Source organism: Monodelphis domestica, chromosome 2 (assembly GCF_027887165.1).
Source record: "Monodelphis domestica isolate mMonDom1 chromosome 2, mMonDom1.pri, whole genome shotgun sequence".
In the NCBI taxonomy this organism is placed as follows: Eukaryota; Metazoa; Chordata; class Mammalia; order Didelphimorphia; family Didelphidae; genus Monodelphis; species Monodelphis domestica.
Window position 1 is genome coordinate 491,500,300 of NC_077228.1, and position 20,352 is coordinate 491,520,651.

The 20,352-nt window shown below is 41.4% G+C and overlaps 1 protein-coding gene across 3 annotated transcripts in view; it reads right to left on the bottom strand.

Moving 5' to 3' along the window:
* TBX15 (T-box transcription factor 15) overlaps positions 1 to 20,352 on the bottom strand; it is a 165,411-nt gene that overhangs the window by 127,300 nt on the left and 17,759 nt on the right. Inside the window, exon 1 of one of the 3 annotated variants that reach the window (XM_001362919.4) lies at positions 18,981 to 19,628. The exons of the other annotated variants lie outside the window; for them this stretch is intronic. Coding sequence (XP_001362956.1) covers positions 18,981 to 19,182 — 202 coding nt within the window. The 5' untranslated portion in view covers positions 19,183 to 19,628. Of the gene's footprint in view, positions 1 to 18,980; positions 19,629 to 20,352 lie in introns of those variants that run through there. 3 annotated transcript variants of the gene reach the window in all.

Below are 20,352 nucleotides of genomic sequence, written 5' to 3' on the forward strand. Positions count from 1 at the left end.
CTTTCTTCCTTATTCCTTCTTTCCTTCCTTTGTTCTTTCCTTCTATGGTATCTCTCTCACTGGAAACCTTTGAGGATCATTTCTACCTTTCTTGGTATCACCAGCACTTAGCTCAGTACCTGAAAGGTAATACGTGCTAAATAATTGCTTTTTAGCCAACTAACAAAGTCCACTGCCTAGAGCTTGTGCCTTCTTCTGGGTCTTGGGCTCTTGGAGCCAGGCCAGCTATCATGTGGCAGACTTGCAAAGGGCATCATCCTGGATTAGGTGGGTGGGTGTAGAAGACATATGTCCTAATTGCTGAGACTCAAACTATTACCTGAGGAGATCTGAGATGCTAGAAACTTCTGAGCCTTTATCAGAGTCTACAAACAATGGAGGAACATTAGTCCAGAAAAAACAAGATCTATCCTGCACAAACCCATCAAGACTTCTAGGTAGGGTTTGTGCAAAGACAACAAATCCTATGCTCTGAGTCTGGAAAGAATAGTGACTTCCCAAGTCACAGGATTAGGAAGAGAAAGTTGTTCCAACTGTACTCTCTCCCCAGTAAACACACCTAGACCTCTAAGTTTCATTCAGTGTCTTTGAATTCATTCAAGTACTTTGAATTTACCAACATTCTAACTACATAACAGATGAATATTTTGGGTATTATCATAGCAAAATAAGATCAGTGACTAAAAAAAAGCAAAAGGAAGGAATAAAAGTTATTTTTGCCCCCAGACTCTCCAAAGGGCTTCTGAAAAGAACATGGGAATCCAAAGCTTTCTGGTTCTTCTGAATTTACCAACTTTCCAATTATAGATCCAATTATGAGAGCAGGTCCCACATTCCTCTTCTATCCTTGTTCGATAGTCTATGTGATATTTCCTGGGTCTGAAATACAGATAATTCTGCCTTCTACACATAAGAGTTCCCCAATACATGTTGATGAATTTCAGTTAAATTTCCAGTTGGTAAGGCTATGGACAAAATACCCCTCTAAAGTCCAGGGAAGTGTGTACATTTGTTGGTGCCTAAAAAATTTCTCTTACAGAAAGGCAAGCCACATCACTCCCAACACATACCCGAAATGAGCTACACAGCTGTGTAGCTCCTAACAACTCAGCCAGGAAACCAGACAAGCAGAGAAAAAGGAGAATGCAGTCAAGTCCTGGGGAAGAAAAAAAACAAACGTTAACACCCGAAACCAATTCACCCACACAGGCTGGCAAGCCATTACACTCAGCTTTCTTCCATACAACATACCACCTCCCCAGTCCTCCCTGAGTTCTGCTTCCTACGTGCAAGTTGGTACAGTACCCAGGACCAGCCTGTTGTCTTCCTTGGTCCCTCTCATGCCACCCAGACAGAATATCATAGAGATTCCTTAAATCACTGTGATGTCACAGTCTAATCTGCGTAATTTGCCATTGTACCAGGCTGTAGATAATGTTCCCAGGATGAGGGTGGTTTTGCAGCTGGAGATTTCCCTGGTGTACTGGAGACACTTGAACTATCTCAGGATGCTGTAGGAAAAGTCATATGACCAAGATGCCATTTGTTTTTCATTATTCCATACAGTTATAGCCCAAGCCGTTAATTCTACCGTTTTCGTCAGCAACAAATTCATTAAATTACTTATCGTCAATTTCATTTGACAAATACACAGTCCCCCAAACTTTTTAGAGTATGTTCGCTTTGGTGCTGGTGCTACCTCACACTGGGAATTTAAAGAGCTGCTTATTTTATCTGAGTTTCATGGACAAAAGAACCTGAAAAGCCATTTGTTGTTGCCCCTATTACATATTATCAAGTCACAAATCCTTCATTTGGCTACGTGGTTGTGTTGATGACAAGGGGAGTATATTTAGCTTTACAAGAGACACAGTCAATCGTTCACTCTTCATGTCTTCTAAATATGAATGCAGAGATAGTCTTTGGTCTATGATTTGACAGAATCGACAATAGCCACAATGAAGCAAAAGATACAGAAAAGATGAATGGCTACACCCAAAGAAATGTTTTATGAATACATGGATTGGAGACTTTTCCAAGTTCCTTTTATAGAATATGATTTCGTGTTAAAGAGTAAATCCTAAGTACATCAAAGGAGAATGAGGTGAAAACACAAATGGATGCACTAACCTTGAAACAACCTGGGTCAGCTAGGTGGCACAGTAGATAGTATCAATAAGAAAGACTCGTCTTCCTGAGTCCAAATCTGATCTCAGACACTTACTAGCTGTGAGACCTTGGCCAAGTCATTTAGCCCTGTCTGCCTCTGTTCTGCATCTATAAAATGAGCTGGAAAACCAATTCGGTATCTTTGCCAAGAAAACCCCAAATGGGATCAGGAAGAGTTAGACATGACTGAAATGGCTGAACAACAACAATATAAAGTTGAAAATTATAAAAATGTTTCCATAAGATCCCTACTAAAGTGACCTTTACCTTAGAAGGATAATATAGCCTAGATGAAGGGATTAGGGGAGGTAGAATTAATTAATTTCAATTAGCAAATGCTTTTGTGTGCCTACTTTGTAGAGATGCATTCTCTATCCTTATGGAACTTACAGTCTAAGGGTCTAAGAATTATCATCATGAGAGATTTTGTGAATCAATGATTGTATTGTTCCTTGGTAGCAAATGTAATAGCTAATGCACCAATTTACTTCAATTCCTCAAATATTTATTAATATTTGTTGTATACAAGATGCCATTCTTGGTGCTGCAGATAAAGAAAATGAAAAATTCTTCTCCCAAAAAGCTTACAGTCTACTAGGAGAATATAATAGGTATGGGAATAACTATGATGCCAAGGAGAATATGAAAAGGGCAGAAGGCGGCAAAGTACTGTTGGAAAATCTGAGTTCAAATCACTTTCAATTAAGAGAATCAGAATAGACTTCTCCAGAGATGGAGCAACCAAGACAGAGTTCAACAAACAGAGATGAGGAAAGAATTCAATTCAGGTACAAATAATAGCTGGCGATATCTTTTATGGTTTGCAAAACACTTTACATGCATTATCAGCACTATGAGGTTGATATTAGCCCCTTTTTACAGATGATAAGACTGATGCTAAGTAAGGGAGGATAAGAGATGACCACTGCCACACAATTAAGTAATGAGAACAATACCCAATCCAAATCCAAAATAATGTACACTGAACCACACAAATGCATGGAGGCAAAGGAGAACAGAATAAGACTAGGGAACAGCTAGACATCCACTTTGGCTGGAGAGCTCTGAAAAAAAAAAAAAGAGAGATCCAACATTTAAAGTTGTGGCTATGATAGCCATACTTGTCTGTCACTCTTCAAGGCTGTTTCCTAATCCTTGTGCATTAGAGAGAAGCCACTGTGTAAATCAGGAACTCTTCCCGTGTAAATTCAATCCATGGAAAAGAGATTTCAGCTGTGATTCTAGAGTTTCCAAAAATCAACCATACTTATAATGCATGAATTGCCCGTCACTGCAACTGATATGTTTTTAAGCCATTCCATTTTGAATCAATTATCCATCAGAAGCAATCTTTGTTGTGAATGAAGAAGAAAGTGGGTACAACAAAACCATTTAATGTTCCCCTGAATTTCTATGTGTCTCTAGTTTAGGATAAAGACATTTTAGATCAAATTCAGTAAAGTAGCTCAATCCTATTAAATGGAAGAACCGTAGAAGAGATTTGGGGGAAAAAAACTTAGGTACCTTAAATTCAAAAGTTTCTAAAATTCAGTCTTTTCTGGGACCTTTCCTTAATATGAATGACCACAGTGGGTCTAGGGATACCCAGATCCAAGGATGAAGTTTCTCCTACTCTCCTTACCTTCCAATTACAAATACAATCTTCCCATTTTATAGATAATAAAATTGAGGCCAAGGACCTTATGACTTTCTTGTCCAAGATCACATAGAGACAAGTCTAGAAACCAAGTTTCTAATTCCTGGTCCATGGTTCTATTACTACAACAAACTCCTTGCCAACTTCAGGCTCCTCTGAGTCTGGATACCAGAGAAGAGTCACCCCCCCCCAAAAAAAAAAAAGATGGGAGATAAAGGTCTTGAAAAAGTGAGGAGATATTTAAAGGGCATCTGACTAAATCATGAGGTCATTTGTTTAGAACATTTGAGGTCATTTAGTCCTCATTTTACAGTTGGGGAAACTGAGGCCCAGAGATATTTTATTTTAAAGCTACCATGGAGTACACAGCTAAAAAGCAGCAGATCCTAGGTCTGAATATAAGTCTTCTCACTATAAATTGAGCCCTCCTCACCCAGAACCCCAAGTCAAAAAATATGTCATTTGGAGATGAAATAGAGGGGACCACAGCACAGTGTATGAGAGGAACAGGAATTAGTTGGTACTGAGAATTCAGCAATCAGGCCTGGATAGCCAAGGGACAACCCTCCATATGTGGACTGGTCTTTCCTATGTGGGAGATGGGCACCTGGCTTGGTTCCAACACAGAGCTGTGCCTTCTCTCCTCCCCAGAGAAGCCACCTTTTCTGCCTTGCTGTCAGGAAATGACATAAATCCAATGAGAAGCATGAGAACGAAAGAAAATCTTAAGCAATTGAACTTATTTTGGGAACTTCTGTTTCCCGAATAAAGTGACTTGAGAAAGGAATAGCCAGAAAACCAGGGGCAGCTAGGACTGAAAAGTTCAAATATTATTATCACTCTCCTTGGGCAACATTATTTGTTATTTTCCAATTTTTTGCTGTTCTCTCAAAAGCTTTCCCTTATCTGACTTTTTCCCTGACATCCCATTTAGGGGCATTTTCTCTTAATTTGGTCCTTTCACTCCTTCTCCTTCATGTCAAGCTATTCTTGTCTGTTCTTCCTTACCAAAGCCTACCCATTTGCACCTGCTTGCTACCTGGTTCATCCTCTGTCCCAAAACAAGTTCAATTCAAGCATCAGTTATGGTTTTGGTCACTTCAAAAAAGGCTCAGAAGTGGAGCTTTCTTAACACCTGAGTGTTTGAAGTACTAGGGATTTTTCTAAGTACCTGTCACTTCTTTTTCTTATCTGCAAACTTCTTGACTACTTGTTCAGAACCTTAAAAACAGGTTAGAAGGAACATCTGTTATTTCCATTCAAAAATAGGTTAGCACAAGTGCAGCTAGATGGCTCCGTAGATTGAGAGCCAAGCCTAAAGGTGAGAGGTGCTGGATTCAAATATAGATTCAGACATTTCCTAGCTGTGTGACCCTGAGCAAGTCACTTAACCCCCATTGCCTAGCTCTTACCAGTCTTGGATATTCATGGATCAGGAGTGTTTCACCTGGAATTTCAGGGACTCTTCCAACTTTTAATAGTTTGATACCTATATTTCAATATATTTGGTTCTCTTTGTACTCCTATGTATTTCATTTTGTGTATTTAAAAACATTGTACATGTTGACTTGAGACGGGGTCCATAGTCTCCAAGAGTGTGCTGAAGTGAACTTTTAAAGTATCCAGATAGTTCATTATTAAATATTTGATGTGAGTGTGTGTACCCTCAAAAATCATCAAGCTCTACAAATCAGGGCTTGATTTGTTGTGTTAATTGTCTGGACTTTGAAAAAGTGATGGAGAAAATATAAATAATACAGATAAACTTTAAAAGTATTCCAAGTCCATTCCCCTCTTCACTGGTCCAAAATGCTACTAATAGTCCAACACACTAATCAGTTAAGTCCCATACCTTATTCCTGATTTTAACCTATGAGCAATTATCCTGAATATGAGACTAGCAATTCACATTTATTTAGTACTTCTTCCATACAATCCTTTTCTGATGTCTCATCATAGCATAGTCTTGAAAGGAATAGTACAATCAAAGTCATGGATTCTCTAGATCCATTCTAGCAAAGTATAACTTTTGGCAGGCTTTCCCAGGCTAGAAGGTACTTCAGGTAGAGTCCAAGAAACATAAAATGTGCTCTTTAAGGACCATCCTACCTAAGTACAAGGAGGTTTATTACCAGTAGGCTAGCACTATATAATAAATTCTTTGGCAGTGGCATTCCGTAAAGGATTTAACTAGGTGGCTCAGAGGATAGAGTGGCAAGCATGAAATCAGGAAGACTCATCTTCCTGAGTTAAAATCTGGCCTCAGACACTTAGTAGCTTTGTGACCTTGGGCAAAGTCACCTCTTTGCCTCAGTTCCCTTTGTAAAATGAGCTAGAGAAGGAAACAGCAAATCATTCTAATATCTTTGCCCAAAAAATGGGATCACAAAGGAGTTAGACATGACTGAAATGGCAGAACAAAAAGATGTAGAATAATAATGTTATAGGACTTATAGCTGGAAGAAATTTGGATAAACATAGCATTTTTGCTGTTACAAAGCACTTTATTTTAATCATATTTAACCCTATTTAAGTAGATCGTGCAAAAATACTTTGGCAGGCCAAAAAAGACATTTGGGCCAAAGATAAACTTAATTCAAAGAAACTTAATAGGAATAAAGATAAAGCTTTCCATATGGGTTAAAAAAATAAATACATTTTAAAAAGGCATTAGAGAAGAATAGTATCATAGATCTAAAGCTAGAAAGTATCCTAAAGGTTATACAGTCAAAATTTCCCATTTTATGAGATAAGAAAATAGAGACCCAGAGAAGTTAAACAATTTACCCAAAATTATATAGGTAACAAGAGACAGAAACAAGATTAGAACTCAGGTTAAAGGACTTCAAATCCATTGCTCTTTCAACTATACCACAGTGATTCCTATCTAGACAGAAGCTCTGAGAATGATTTGGGAAGGAGAAATCAATAGTGCAATATAGAAGCCAAAAATTAATTAAAAAATTATTTTTCACTGAAAGAAGTATAGAATCATGGACTAAGAAAGTGATCCCACTGTAATCTGTCCTTGTCAGACTACATATAACATTTTGTTTTCAGTGTTTCGGTTCTAGAACTAATAGTTTAGTGAAGATATTGATAACCAGAGTGCATTCAAAGGAGGAGAGTCAGTATGGTATAGTGATCTGAGACCATTCTATGTGAGAAGCAGTTGAAGGAACTCAGGAGTTTACCCTGAAGAAGAAGAAACCTTTTCAGCATGATAGATATCTTTCAATATTTTAAGGATTCTCACAAAAAAAGATGGATTCGACTTGTTCTGCTTATACCCAAACTACAAAAAGTAGGAATAAAGAATGGAAGCATAAAAGAGACAAATTTTGGCTTGATATTAGGAAAAACTTCCTAATAATTAGATGTATAACAAAATAAAATGAATTGCTGATAGAGGTAATGAGCTTCCTCTCACTAGAGTTCTCCAAGCAAAGACATATCAGAGATGCTATAAAAAGGATTTTTGTTCAGGGATGGATTATAAAGAGAGAGACTCAGAGGTTCCCTCCCACTCTGATATTCCAGGACTCTGTTATATATTATTAACTAGATTTTGAAGAAGAGGAAACTGAAGGGTTGAAAGTGAATGACTTGCCCAAGGTCACACAGATGGGGCTTGAGTCCAGGTTTTCTGATTCTATAACCGGTGTTCTTTCCATTACACCATAGTGCCAGTAAGTCCAATGTGTTGTAGTAGGACTCACTGAGTATATTACAATTTGTTAACATTTGCCTACATACCACTAATGATATGCACTTGCTATTAGAATGTAAATACTCTGTTGTTTATTCATAAAAGCAAATAAGTATTGTAAGAATCTAAGGAAAAAGGCACGATTGGGTTTCAGACTTAGCTGCAGGAGTCTATAAGGAATTAAACTCTCACAAGATGGAAACAGGAGGCATCACTCCTCTGGGCTGCCTGTTCACATATTCCTTTGTGGTGATTGGCTCTGACACCACCCCGAGTTCAGCAGCTATGAATAGTGGGCTTGAATGGTATTCAGACTTCTGATCTATCTTGTTGACAAGCATTTTGCCTGTCCCCAAGGCATGCTTTTAGCATCCTAACAACATTGCCAAAGCAAGATCTCAGCTTAGCAGGCTTGACATGGAAAACAGGAACCAATACTTTCTGTCATGTTAAAGTCGGATTTTATGATAATTAATTTTTGCCAGCAAGAGGCAGCAGGGCTTGGTGGGTAGAGAACGTGGGTGCAGGAAGTACTGAGTGCAGTCTTGCTTCTAATCCAGCTTATCCATGAAGTAAGGAGTTTGGGTGAGGGGAATCTAGAAGGCTTTAAAGGTAAATGCCATTCCAGCTACAGACTTGGAGGCAAATCATTCAATTCTCAGTGGTCCAAATAATTCTCTAAGACTATAAGATACAGAGCAGTTTCTGATCTAAGTTGGGAGGAGGGGTTTCCTTACAAGGAGTTCCCTCTACCTATGAAATCAAAGATAGAGATCAGTCCCACTGATTCCATCATTAGATAGGAGGTGGCTGTTTTTTGAAAATACTAAAGGGCAAGGGACAGTTAAGTGGTTCAGTGGATAGAGAGCCAAGCTGGGAGATGGGAACTACTGGGTTCAAATTTGGATTCAGACACTTCTGAGCTATGTGATCCTGGGTAGGTCACCTAGCCCTTACTGCTCTTCTGCCTTGGAAGTGGTATTCAGTGTCAATTCCAAAATGGAAGGCAAGGGTTTTTTTAAAATACCAAAGGGCATCTGTGTTTCAAGTCATGTTCCTTCCAGTTCCCGACCCAGTGCATTACACATGGTAGTTATATAAAGAATATAGAGGAAAGAACACTCCCATTTATCATCCTGGTGCCCTTTGGCAACTCAGTTCAATTCCCTGAGCCTTTGTTTCTTAATTTCTAAAATGGAGACATCCTGAGCTGTTTAGTGGGCAAAGGTGTGATCTGAATGCAAGTTTCTTGAATTCCAAAACAATGTTCTTTTTTTACTAGGTTCTGTTATCCCTCTGAGAGCTAATTTTCTGTGGAAAATACTTCTGTCTTTTGGAATATGCTCCATAAATATTTATAGTCACTTTTGCTTATAACTCCCTATGTGGAAGAGAATTCACATTGTTACATTTATTTTTTCTGACACAGAAACAGAGGCCCTCATAATTCAGGTCATTGTCATTAGACCTGGGAAATGCAAAAGCTTGATGAGAATTAAGGGTTCCGTTTAGGTCTTAATCCCTTAGACCCCAGTGTCTTTTCCTTTCCTTCATTGCTTCCAAAGGCAGAGGCTGAATAAATTTATTTGCTAGAATGATAATCATTCAATATCCATCTGCGGCTGGACATTGAGGCATTGCAAGATCACAGAACCAGTTGTCATTTGATACTGCCTTATTTTTTGTTCTGTTTTCAAAACCTATTCAAAGCTTCAAAGATCCCCGATTTTATGGGTATACGCAATTCCTCACCCAGTACGGATGGTAAGCCCTCCCCAATTTAGTAGTACAAGTGACTGTGAGTGAAAAAAGGGAATCCCCTGGTAACCAGTCTTCTCTTTGATAAGTCTTTCCTAATTTAGCTAGGCTTGTCCTCTGATAAAAGGCAAGTCTAGCCCTGAACCTATGCTTAAAGTCTTTATACCTTGGAAAGACCTGCCAGAATCTGAATTCTACTGGCACAACCTAGCAGACCTAAAGTCAACTCGACACCCTGATAATGCATCAGAATTGGAAATTTAGAAAGGAAAAATGCATGTATTTATTTGGGGGGATTAAAAGGCAAAGCATCCTGGATCAAGCTTTCCTGAAATTTTGTTTTAGTTGGACTATCATACTAACTGGGGGACTGCTGTATAATACACAATGCCCAATATGACTCTTATTCTATCTGGTCATGTAAATGTTTGCTTATATTCCTACAGAGTTATATCTAAGCAAGCAAAAACATTAACCACCCCAGCAAAACTATTCAATTTAAATGACATTTTGCTTTTTGAACAGGCTAAATCATTACTATCCTCTACAACAGGGTTGCTAAGATATCTCCTAAGCCTAGATTTACCCATTTGGAAATGTTTAGGGATAAAAAGTTCGGCAAGCAGAGAGATTCCTGGTTTCTAATTGCTCCTAATGTTTGAAGTCAGTTTGATTCTTCTGAAATTTGCTAGGCCTGATGAAAGCAAAATTCAAATCCCCCTCAGGGCGTGAGGTGTAAGATCCTTGGGCCCCTTTTTAGCTGCCTTTTTGGTGGATTTTTTAAAAGTTTTCTTTTATGCGCCCCCCCACAACCCCCACCCCTAAAACCCCATCTCTTTGCCTCACAGTCGACTAGCCATAAAGCACAGTAACTGGAGCTTGGGAAGAGAATCAGCTATCATGCAGCACTCCAATGTCCCTGGTTTTTAACATGCCACAATCAAGGTTTCCGAACATATGGAATCTGCCTTGAGCTAAAGGGTGCAGCAGCAGCAAGACCTCCCCAGCTCCAGACACATTGCCTGAAGCTGGAGTATGGACAGTTGAGGGGAGTTAGTTAAGGGAAACTTGAGGCTGTAGCTAAACGAGGGCCACAGAAGTTATGTTTCTGTGGGTTGTCATTCCACCAGGACCCTCTCTTGCTTTCTCGCTGTCTCCCATCTGAGGAAAAAGAAAAATATTCCATGTTCTCTGGAACCAGCTAGTTCAGGCCAAAATGAGATGCTGTTGGAGAGGAGAGCTGAGGAAACGCTGGATACCCAGCCAAAAAGCAAACGGATGAAAGGGAGGTGTAATCTGTGATTTGGGTCCAATTAATTGACTTCTGAAGGTAATTGGAGCTGTCTAATTTTTCCAAGGAACCATTCACAGGAAGGGGGTAAAATCAGAGTTCCTTCCACAATGAAACCCCATCTGAAATTTGCTGGAAGAGTTGGCTTTCTGAACCTCATAAGGGAGGTGGGGGTAGGTCGGGGGTCAAGTAAGCCACAGGAGGAGGTAAGAGTGAAAACAGGACTTTATGAGACCCAGTCTAGGGCTTTAAAAATAAACATCGTATTGTGGGATGGTGTTAAACAGGAAACAAGGGGGATAGTGAGGAAAATAATATCATGGCATTTACTTGAGTTCTGTAAGTTTAAACCCCATGGTCTCTGCTAGTTATATTACAATAATCCCTTAATGATTTGTGCTTTTTGAAATGTTCTCATACACATAATTTCATCTGATCCTCTTAGAAGCTTTAAACTGCCAATACAGATGGAAGAGCGAAAAAGAAGAAACACTTCAGCACATTTTATATCACTGCTATACTCTATGTTGCTTAAAAACAACAACAGCAACAACAACCAAACAGTTTTCATATTATTTCTGCTATTAACTCTTAGTCTCCCCAGACCCTCATAACTGTACACTTTTACGCATTGGATGAAAAATATAAGGTTAGTAATCACAGTAAAATACATGTGAAGTTTCCAAAATGAATGTCATCATCAAAGAAATTAAAGAAATTTCTCACCATAGGACTGGCCCTTCCCCCAATCTGTGTTTTCCTTTATCCTTTATCCTGTAACATCAGGATCCAATCCAAAGGCTAAACTAGGGGCATGGCTTCAGCCTTGGGGAGTTTCTTCAATTGTCAAACAAAACCTGAAGGTGACATCCCGAAGGCCTCCCAAAGTTCAGATGCTCTACTTGTTAATAAATTAGCTCAACAAAAACTACACTGCAACTATAGTTCTGTTTCTCTCCACCACTGTCTATATGACAGCATTTTATTCCATATTGCTGTAAGATAGAGTATTACTTTAATTATATAATACACCCATGGAGAGTTATCATGTCTTATTTAAACTTTGTATCTCCCCCCAGCACCTAGCATACAGTATGAACTTAACAAATGTGTGGTAAATTGATGAGTGAATGCATGAATGAATGAACATCATAGGGGACATTACAAATCTATAGTTATTTACATAATGTTATATATACACAGAGTAGTTAGACCCAAGGCTGAGTGTGTAAGTAGTAAAGAATGAGCAATTACAGGGCTTGTTTACAACTCTAAGTTTGTTTTAACTGAGAACTCCTGCTTTGATTAAAATGAAATTTTAATTGAAGTTTACAAGTATGTCCGAGTTCCCCACTTCTTACATTTCCTGTGAGGGATTCAGGCTGAGGCATCACTGCTAATAGCTATAACCAAGGCATACGGTCTTACTTAAATTAACAAATAATTATCCTTCTTAATAGAAGTGTAAACAGAACCCCATTCATGAATTTGCTAATTGCTCTTCCCTGCTGGGACTTTAGCTAGTGTTCAGTCTTTAACCATATGATCTCAGACTGCCACACATAAAATACTGAATTTAAACTCACTAGGAAACCTGGGGTAGGGGAGCAAAAATAATCAATGTAGAGGAAAGAGAAAAGAGAAAAAACCAGTCTTGCTTGTTTCAAACTAAATCTACAATTCTCTAAGGTACCTGCCACTATGGGGGAATAACCATCAGACATCAAAATGAATACTTCTGATGAGCAAATCCACTAAAAGTTTCCCTTTTGCTAGGCTGCTTTGTTCCTTAGGGGAGTTAGACAGGGATAACCACATACAGCCCAGAATGATTTTTTAATAGATTGTTTAATTGCCTTTCCAGAAATGAAAAGGCAAGTGCCAATTTGTTCTTCCTCCCATTTTCTGTGAAATGTACAGATTTTAGCATTGACTTTTGTCATCTGGCCCTGCCTTTAGAAGGAACTAACAGATTTAGGAAGGAATTCTACACATCAGTGTAAGACATTCCAAATTCTATAGTCAGTGTTTCATTGAATTCCATTAAGTACATTTTGAAAGGCAGATAAGTTTCCACCATTAAGGATATTTCAAAGAGCCCTTCAAGAAACTTGGATTAAAAAAAAAATGTTTAAGTACAATATTTCCATCTTATCTGATAAAAAGCATCTTATCTTTAGTTGTTTCTGAATGACTTATTTCCATTAATCTTGTGTCCATTCAGATACAGTAAAATGAAGACTGGAAGAAATTATCCAGATAACCAGAGGCCAGGATGGGAATACCTACAATGAGGGAGGTGGTACTTGGGGACTCCAGTTTTGTATTGTCTACCTGGGTCAACGATTAATTTTGATTTGTTGGTTGATGCAAGACTCTTTAACCTATATGTCCCCTTTGGACAGCTAACGAGCCATTTATCAAACTCCTTAGCATAATTTTCATATTGTCTTTAATTAAAATAAATTTAAAGTAATTTTGTTTTGATAATTTTTTACAAAATTTCATGAGATCCTTTTAAGAGCATTGGAAAGATTTGTCTAGGACATCTAGAAATCTGAGTTAACTTCCATGCACCTTTAAAATATGGTTTTTGTTCATCTCACTGATTTTTACTTAATAGCAACTTGCCATGTGAGGTTAGGGAAACCAAGGTGTACTGTTGTGTTGAGCAGCTCTTTGGATGCTTGGTGGGCCTTCCTGCTAGGATCTGTGTGCACATTCTCTGGGGACCCTCTGCTGAAGACTTTGGAAAATAATTGATCTCTATTTCTCCATGAACATTAAGAGCTCCCTATCTGAACCCTTCCAAGTAATCAACCTGAGGATCACATGGATATTCGGGCTGGGGACCTCTAGTGAGTTCTCTTTTTACAACCAGTGATGATCTTGGAGGAGGCAGAGAAGAGAGTCCAGGCTTGCACCCAGGAAGAGATTGGAGAGAGGCAGCAGTATATTTATTTGCCCTGAGGCTTTGATGAAATAGAAAACCTGCTAAGCATGTGTGCACCCTTGCCCTTTATACAAGAAGTCTGGGAGGGGGAAGGGGAAGAGAGATCATATTTGAGGAGATCAAACTGGACACTATCATTAAAAAAAAAAAAAAACTGATCACATCCTTCTTTAGAAATGTTATCGGGCCAAAAAAGAAAAAGGTGGAAATTCTACAAAGTCTCCCTATTCCTCCCACAGGCTTGCAATGGCCTTTCAAATGTAAAAGGTATTTCTCTTGGTGGTTTTGCCATTGCCCCTTTGCCAGTAGCGTCTGTTTATAAGACATAGTAACATTTAATTTGACGGGCTCAATACTTTTACTTAATAATAATCTTTCCAAAGTGCAGACGGCATAGTGTAGCCATTACTCCTTCCAAGGCATACTCACTAGCGTGGCTACACATAGCACCACACTACCATACAAATTTTTACATTTATAAATTTGTCTGACACTCCCCAGAGAAGCTCTATCTCACCACTGTGCACGAAAGAACTAACACCCTCTTGGACAGTCTAGATCAGCCGATGACAATTTCAAACCTCCCTCTAAGAAGATGGGACTCTCCCCTCCATTAAGGGGCTTACGGAGGGCTTAACATGGGGACCCATATTTCAAGATAGCAAGAAAGTCTTAGGCATGTCTTGCTTTGTGCCGGGGCAGGACACACTTGGAAAATCTTTCACCCAAGCATACTCTCTCTCACACTCTCTTCTCCCCCAAAGGATTTCCTCTGAGAGACCGAGCCAGAACTATACACCCAAATCCGGATTGACTGGCGCAGTCAAGCTCTCGGAGAACATCCAGTATTCTAGCACTCCCAAAGGGTGGGTCACATCTGGAAAAACGCAGTAATCGTATCTCTTGGGGAGGAAGGAGAGTTGTGAAGAGATCCCAGAGCCTCTTCGAGCCTTTCAGGCTGAGCCACCGAGCTACAAGAACTACTGCACTCAGCAATATTATTGGTTGCTCTGGTTGTTGCTTTCTCGCCCAATTTCAAGCGTTTGGGCGCGCGCAAACTCACGTATTTATAACCGCACAGAAACCCAAACAACCTTTTCTACGTTACCCAAACACCCAAAAAATGACTCCCTTTGATTTCTTCCCAAGTTGCCCTTCGTTGAGGGGAAATGACTTTGAAAAGAGGATAGATTTAAATTCTACACTGATTAAAGTGACTTCGTAAGTCAGAGAGCATCAAGTCTGGCGTCAAGATTGATTTTGGGGGGGAAATGAGCCCAGGCAGTGAAGACAGCTCTTTACGAGTTCCTAGGGGTTTCTCTGCACCGTCCTGCCCTCTTTGGGTGTCTAAGGGACCCCGCTGACCAGCGACGTTTCCTAAGGCAGCCCGAAGAAGCAGACTTTCGCGTCGGATGAAGACAATTGCCAAGGCACTCTGGAAGGCCTTGTCCTCCGAGCCTTGAGCTACGCAATGGTCTCGGTCAGTGCATACAAGCCCGAGCTGAGAATGTCTGTTACTTAGGAAAGGTTTTCGACAGAAAAATCTCGGATTTTTGCAGGGGAAATCTGATGGGAGCTGATGTTAGAACACACTAGCTGGGGTTTGAAAATGGAGGTTGGCAGGCTGCGTGAAGGTCTTTTCAAGGCCGCAACTCGAGAGGCCCTTGGGAACTCTGTGACTGCGAGTTTGGGGGCGGGAGAGAGCGAGGGGTGCAAAAAAGCCGGGCGCATGGCACAATTCGTACAATAATATTTGACCCTCCTTTTCCAGTGCCCTAAGGTCGGATTCTCCGGAATCCTGAAGTTCTTTGCCTTTTGCCCTGGGACACATTTGCGTGCGCCCTGAAACCGAGAAATACCTTTTTGCCCCCATCGAAGTTCACTGAAAGTTTCCAGGTCCAAGATTGTGACCCTGAGCTTTTTTCTTTATTTCTACTCCGATTAGTTGGAAACTTGACAGAAGAGACGTTGGGTGCTTCCATAACGTTTTGCCCTTTTTCTTTCCACTGCCCGCCCGCCAACGTTTGGATTTTGCTTCGCTATAATAGATGTCCCCGTTACAGAGGGCGATGGGAGGATATTATCATTATTATTATCTCTGGGTTTTCACCTTTCGAGCAATTAAATAAAACTTAGCTCTAATTGAAAGCAAGAAGACGGGGGCGGGGGGCGGTGAGAAGAAGAGAGATGAGAAGGAACCTGTTCTTGGACGGGAAATAATGCTGTTTTAAACGCGGCTCTTTTCAGCTCTCTTAGACTTTGTGGTTCTTGTCTCATGCTTAGAATGCAGCTATGGTCGTTTACTAAAGCTATATGAAATAAAATACGAACACTGGGGTTCTAAATAATCCTCTCCACGCTCTTCGAGCCCGTCCCCTCGATTTTATTTTCGCGGAAGGATCTGATACAGCTCTAAGCTGTATAAGTCTTCGTTGAATTTCTCCTTAAGTGAGGAAGGGAAGAGGCCCCAATTAGTGAAGCGCAAGGGGACCCGACAAGCTAAAAGAGTTACCCGCTTGTCTTTGCTTATCACAGCTAGGTTGTTTGATTTGGTTCCCTATATTTCCCCTTTAAACCTGGTCCTAATTTCCTTTGCTGCTGCAATGGGAAGTCGGGATGACAAAAGGAAGAACGAAGAAGAGTCTGTCTTCAAAATCCAGTTAAATGCCAGTTTGAGTGTTCGCCCGGGATCTCCTTCCCTAGGGGCCTCAGCTCCAGTAGAGCACTAGTTACCTTACTTGCTCCACTCCTCCTGGGAGCTACCAACAAACTTCGGAACCCCCTATGGCAAAACCTAAACTCCCCTCCAGGAGGGGTGCTGAGAAAAACAACAACAACAACAAAACTTCTCAATTCGCTCTCTCACTTGTGGCTCTTCTGCTGCAACTCGAATTTACTTCTTCAGATCCAGGTCCCAGTTATTCAAGTACACCCAGAGATGGTGGAACCGTCTTCCCGTGGGGACTCTTGTTCCTTCCCACGCAGAATTCTCGGGGAAAATAGGAGCCGTAGAGCTACTACTGATTTTTTTTTTTATTTAAATGCTGCCTCCAACTCCACTCTTTCCTAAAAAGAAATCGCTTCTTGCTTCTTTTAAGTGTTCATTTAATTAATTTATTTATTTGGAAGATAGTAAGTTAGAAAATTGGGAGAACTCCACAAAGTTTTTCTGGAAGGAGAAGAAAGTGAGGGGGAAAAGGTTTTCATATATATTATATATATACGCTATCATTCTTATTGTTTTCAAATGTTTACGTTTTCCCCTTCTTAGTTCTATTATCTTCCCGACCACCAAACCTTCAGACCTTGATCTTCCAGCTGAGAGAGAAAAAAGAAAACTACTAGAAATGTGCCTCTAATTAGGAGAATTCGCTTTATCCCATTTTGACAGTGAAATTACAGAAGTGCTAAATCGAAGCCCTTAGGCCGGCAGTGCGTAGTTCTTGGAAGGAATCAAAGAGAAATATTGTTGGGAATGGGGGAGGACGGGGATGGGGACGGGAAAGACTTTCAATTTTGCTGTTGGAGCTACTTCTTTAGTAGTTGGAACTACTCCTTCATTTTAACTCGGATCGGAAATTATAGGAAGGAAAGTGGAACAGACAGGATCCCCAAATACTGCCTGTTTGAAACCCTTGCCAGGGCTCTAGTTACTCCGCAGCAGGAGTACTAAAATAGCGCTACACAAACGGTTTCACAGTGGTGTTAAGAGACAGGATGGTGGAGTGGAACTCACTTGTTTGTGACACTTGGAGCCAAAAGACGGATTCTGGGCCCACATCTCTCCTATCAAGATGTGTTTGACCTTAGGCGAGTCGTTTACCTCCTTTGTATCTCTTTTTCCTCATCGGCAAAATGAGGGAGTTGTACAAGATGATTTCTAAGGGCCAGAAACCTTCTCTGAGATTTTGAGCAGTTGCCCAGAGAGAAGCAACACTTAAAATCATATTACCAGTGTTCCAAATTCCTATGCCCGTGAATGCATAGACGTATTCTGATGATATAAATCTCCTTTTAATTTTCTTTTCACCGTCTAATAAAAATAATTCTCCAACACTAAAGCCAAATACCGTAACTTGCCACAAAAACACGGAGAATTCATAAAATCCTGTCTCCGAAGCCCACCCGTTAATCGCATTATTATTAGCCTCATGGCCATGGAAATTGAACTGTCACTGCTTTTTTTTTTTCCTTCTTCAATGTAGCAGACAGCTGCCCCCTCCTCCGAATCTTCCCTGTGACGGGCTGTTTCAAGAAATAAAATTTTCTCTATTTCCCCGCTGCTCTTGCTCTCTGTAAATTGACGATCTGGGGTCTCTCCGTCTCTCCTCTCCCCCCTTCCCAATCTCTCTAAGCGTATGTCATACTGCCTCCGCCCCCTAAATCCGTGAGATCGCTTCCAGAAATGCTTTAGAAGCTCTGGACTGGAAACGTACTGGGGGGAAAAAAAAAACCATAAGAGAGGCTGCATGTGTTGTATGTGTGCGTGTGTCTAAGTTTCTTCTGATAACAGCTGTTCGACCTACGCTGGTTTTTCACAGGCGAAATCTTGGCACTTATTAGCAATAAGAAAGATGTAAGCTTTCTTTTCCTTCTACGGTTCTGTTCAAAAAATTATTCGGAGGGTAATTTTGTAATATGTGTGCAGATAGATATATGTGCTTTATATAAATTAATCGTAAACCTTTAACTACCCAGATAATAGGGGTGAGCGTCCGGGGAATCTAGCCAGGAAATAGGGTAAGGGTATGTGAAAAGAATTCCCGGATAAATATGTAATTACACAGAAATACAGTCATAATGTAATTTCGATCTTTTGTCGCCAGAAAAGCACACACACACACACACACACACACACACGCACGCGCGCGCACACACACGCACTCAGCCCCAGGAAGGTGGGAAAGGACGAGGGGGCTGGGCTAAGGGTGAAGCAAGTTGGGGAATCCTAAAAGAAGCTGGGTTTTCTCTCTGAGAAAAACTGGTTCACCAGGTCACTCAAGAGAAGAGCCGCTCATTTTCAGCTGGCCAGGTCCTCACACATTTATCTCGAGATCGATCTGGCCCAAAATTTGGAGTGCACGCCCTTCGATTAGCATGCTTTTGCAGAATAGTTTTATGATAGAATAGCTGCAACCATATCCCGCCAAAAAAAAAAAAAAGTTTTCAAGGGCCGATTGGGGGAGGGTTATTGCAGACATTGATGCAATAGAAAATAAAACCTATTTCTTTTTAAAGAAATAGAGAAGAAAAGGGAAAAGAAGAAAATGAGGGCGAAGTAAATAAAAAGTAAGGAAAAGAAAACCACAAAACTAAACAAAGTAAAAGAGAAGAAAAGAAAGGCCAACCCCCCCCCCCCACCACCACCACCACCACCACCACCTTCCCGGGTTTACATTCTGTCCCCTGCCCGGGCGGCGCCTGCTACGCACGCCGTACTCACCGGGGTGGGGCTCCAGGCAGTGAGCCGCTTCCTCGCCGTCTCCTAGGGGTCCCGCGGGGCTCAGGGACTCCATGGACAGATCCAAACCCTTTTCCTCCCAATCTCGGAGTTTGCGCTTTTTATTTGTCCCAATCAGGGCTTCTACGGAGAAAGCATGTGCTCGGGAGCTCAAGGCGACTGCAGATCTTCTCCTTTCACTCATCTTAGCCGCCCTGTGCCCTGGACCGCCAGCCCACCAGTGGCTGGCTCCAAATCGTGCGCTAAGACGGAGCGGCCGGCGGAGCCTGAACCGGGAAGAGGCAGCGGCGAAAGAGGCCGGCTAGAGCAGCAGCGGCTACCGCAATGGGTCTCAGTACTCGCGGAGGTGGTGGCTTCTGAGTCCTCTCTACCCCTCCCCCCACCCCCCACCCCCAACAGCCCGGCACCGCTAACCCACTCACTCCTCCTCCAACTCCGGAAAGCGTCCTCCGCCGCCCCCAGCAATTAGGAACCTGGGCCCGTGGCTGGGACAGTATTGCTACATGAGCTTGGGCAAGAGACTGTGGCGCTGGACCCCGGCGGAGCGGAGGCGGCGGCAGCGGCTGCCGTAGTAGAGGCTCCGGGACAGCTGAGCGGTGCTGGCTGGTGTCCCCACCCCTGCCTCGCTCCCCCCCACCCCCACCCCCGACCCAGCAGGCTCAAAGGCTGTTCGGACTGGATTTCATCTTTTTTTTTTTTAATTCTCTCTCTCTCTCTCTCTCTCTCTCTCTCTCTCTCTCTCTCTCTCTCTCTCTCTCTCTCTCTCCCTCCTTCTTACTCTCCTTCTCTCTCTCTCCTCTCTCCTCCCCCTCTGTCCCTCCCCCCTCTCTTTTCTTTTTGCTCTCTCCTCCCTCCCTCCCTCCCTTTCTCCCTCTTTTTCTCTCTCCCCCTCTCTTAGTCTTTCCGCTGATCCAAACTTCTGGGAAACTTTTTTTTAATTCCTCCCTTTCCCGAAGAGCTGGGGCCAGGCTGTGTATGCCAGTCAAAGGAGTGAGGGAGAGGGAGGGGGGAGGGATAAAAGGGGGGGGGAACAAGCCCCCGACCAATAGGGGAAGAGGGAACAGGAGAAACCCCAAAGCTGCTGTCCAATGAGAAACTGGGAGAGACTGAGGCTAGGAGGCAAGAACTTGGGCCTATTTGTTTCTGCTTAGTTAGCTTCGACATTAACCCTTGTCACCCCGGATCCCACTTAAATTGGGGGGATGAGATGGGAAGGGAGAATCTAAAGTGAGTGCAACTTAAAGGACGAACAATTAACAATTTCCCCAAATCCCAAGTTCAAAATAATTTCTTTCTAATTTAATTAAGGGTCTTCGATGCCTCTCAGGTAGTCAATAAAGACCTTAGAACTTGG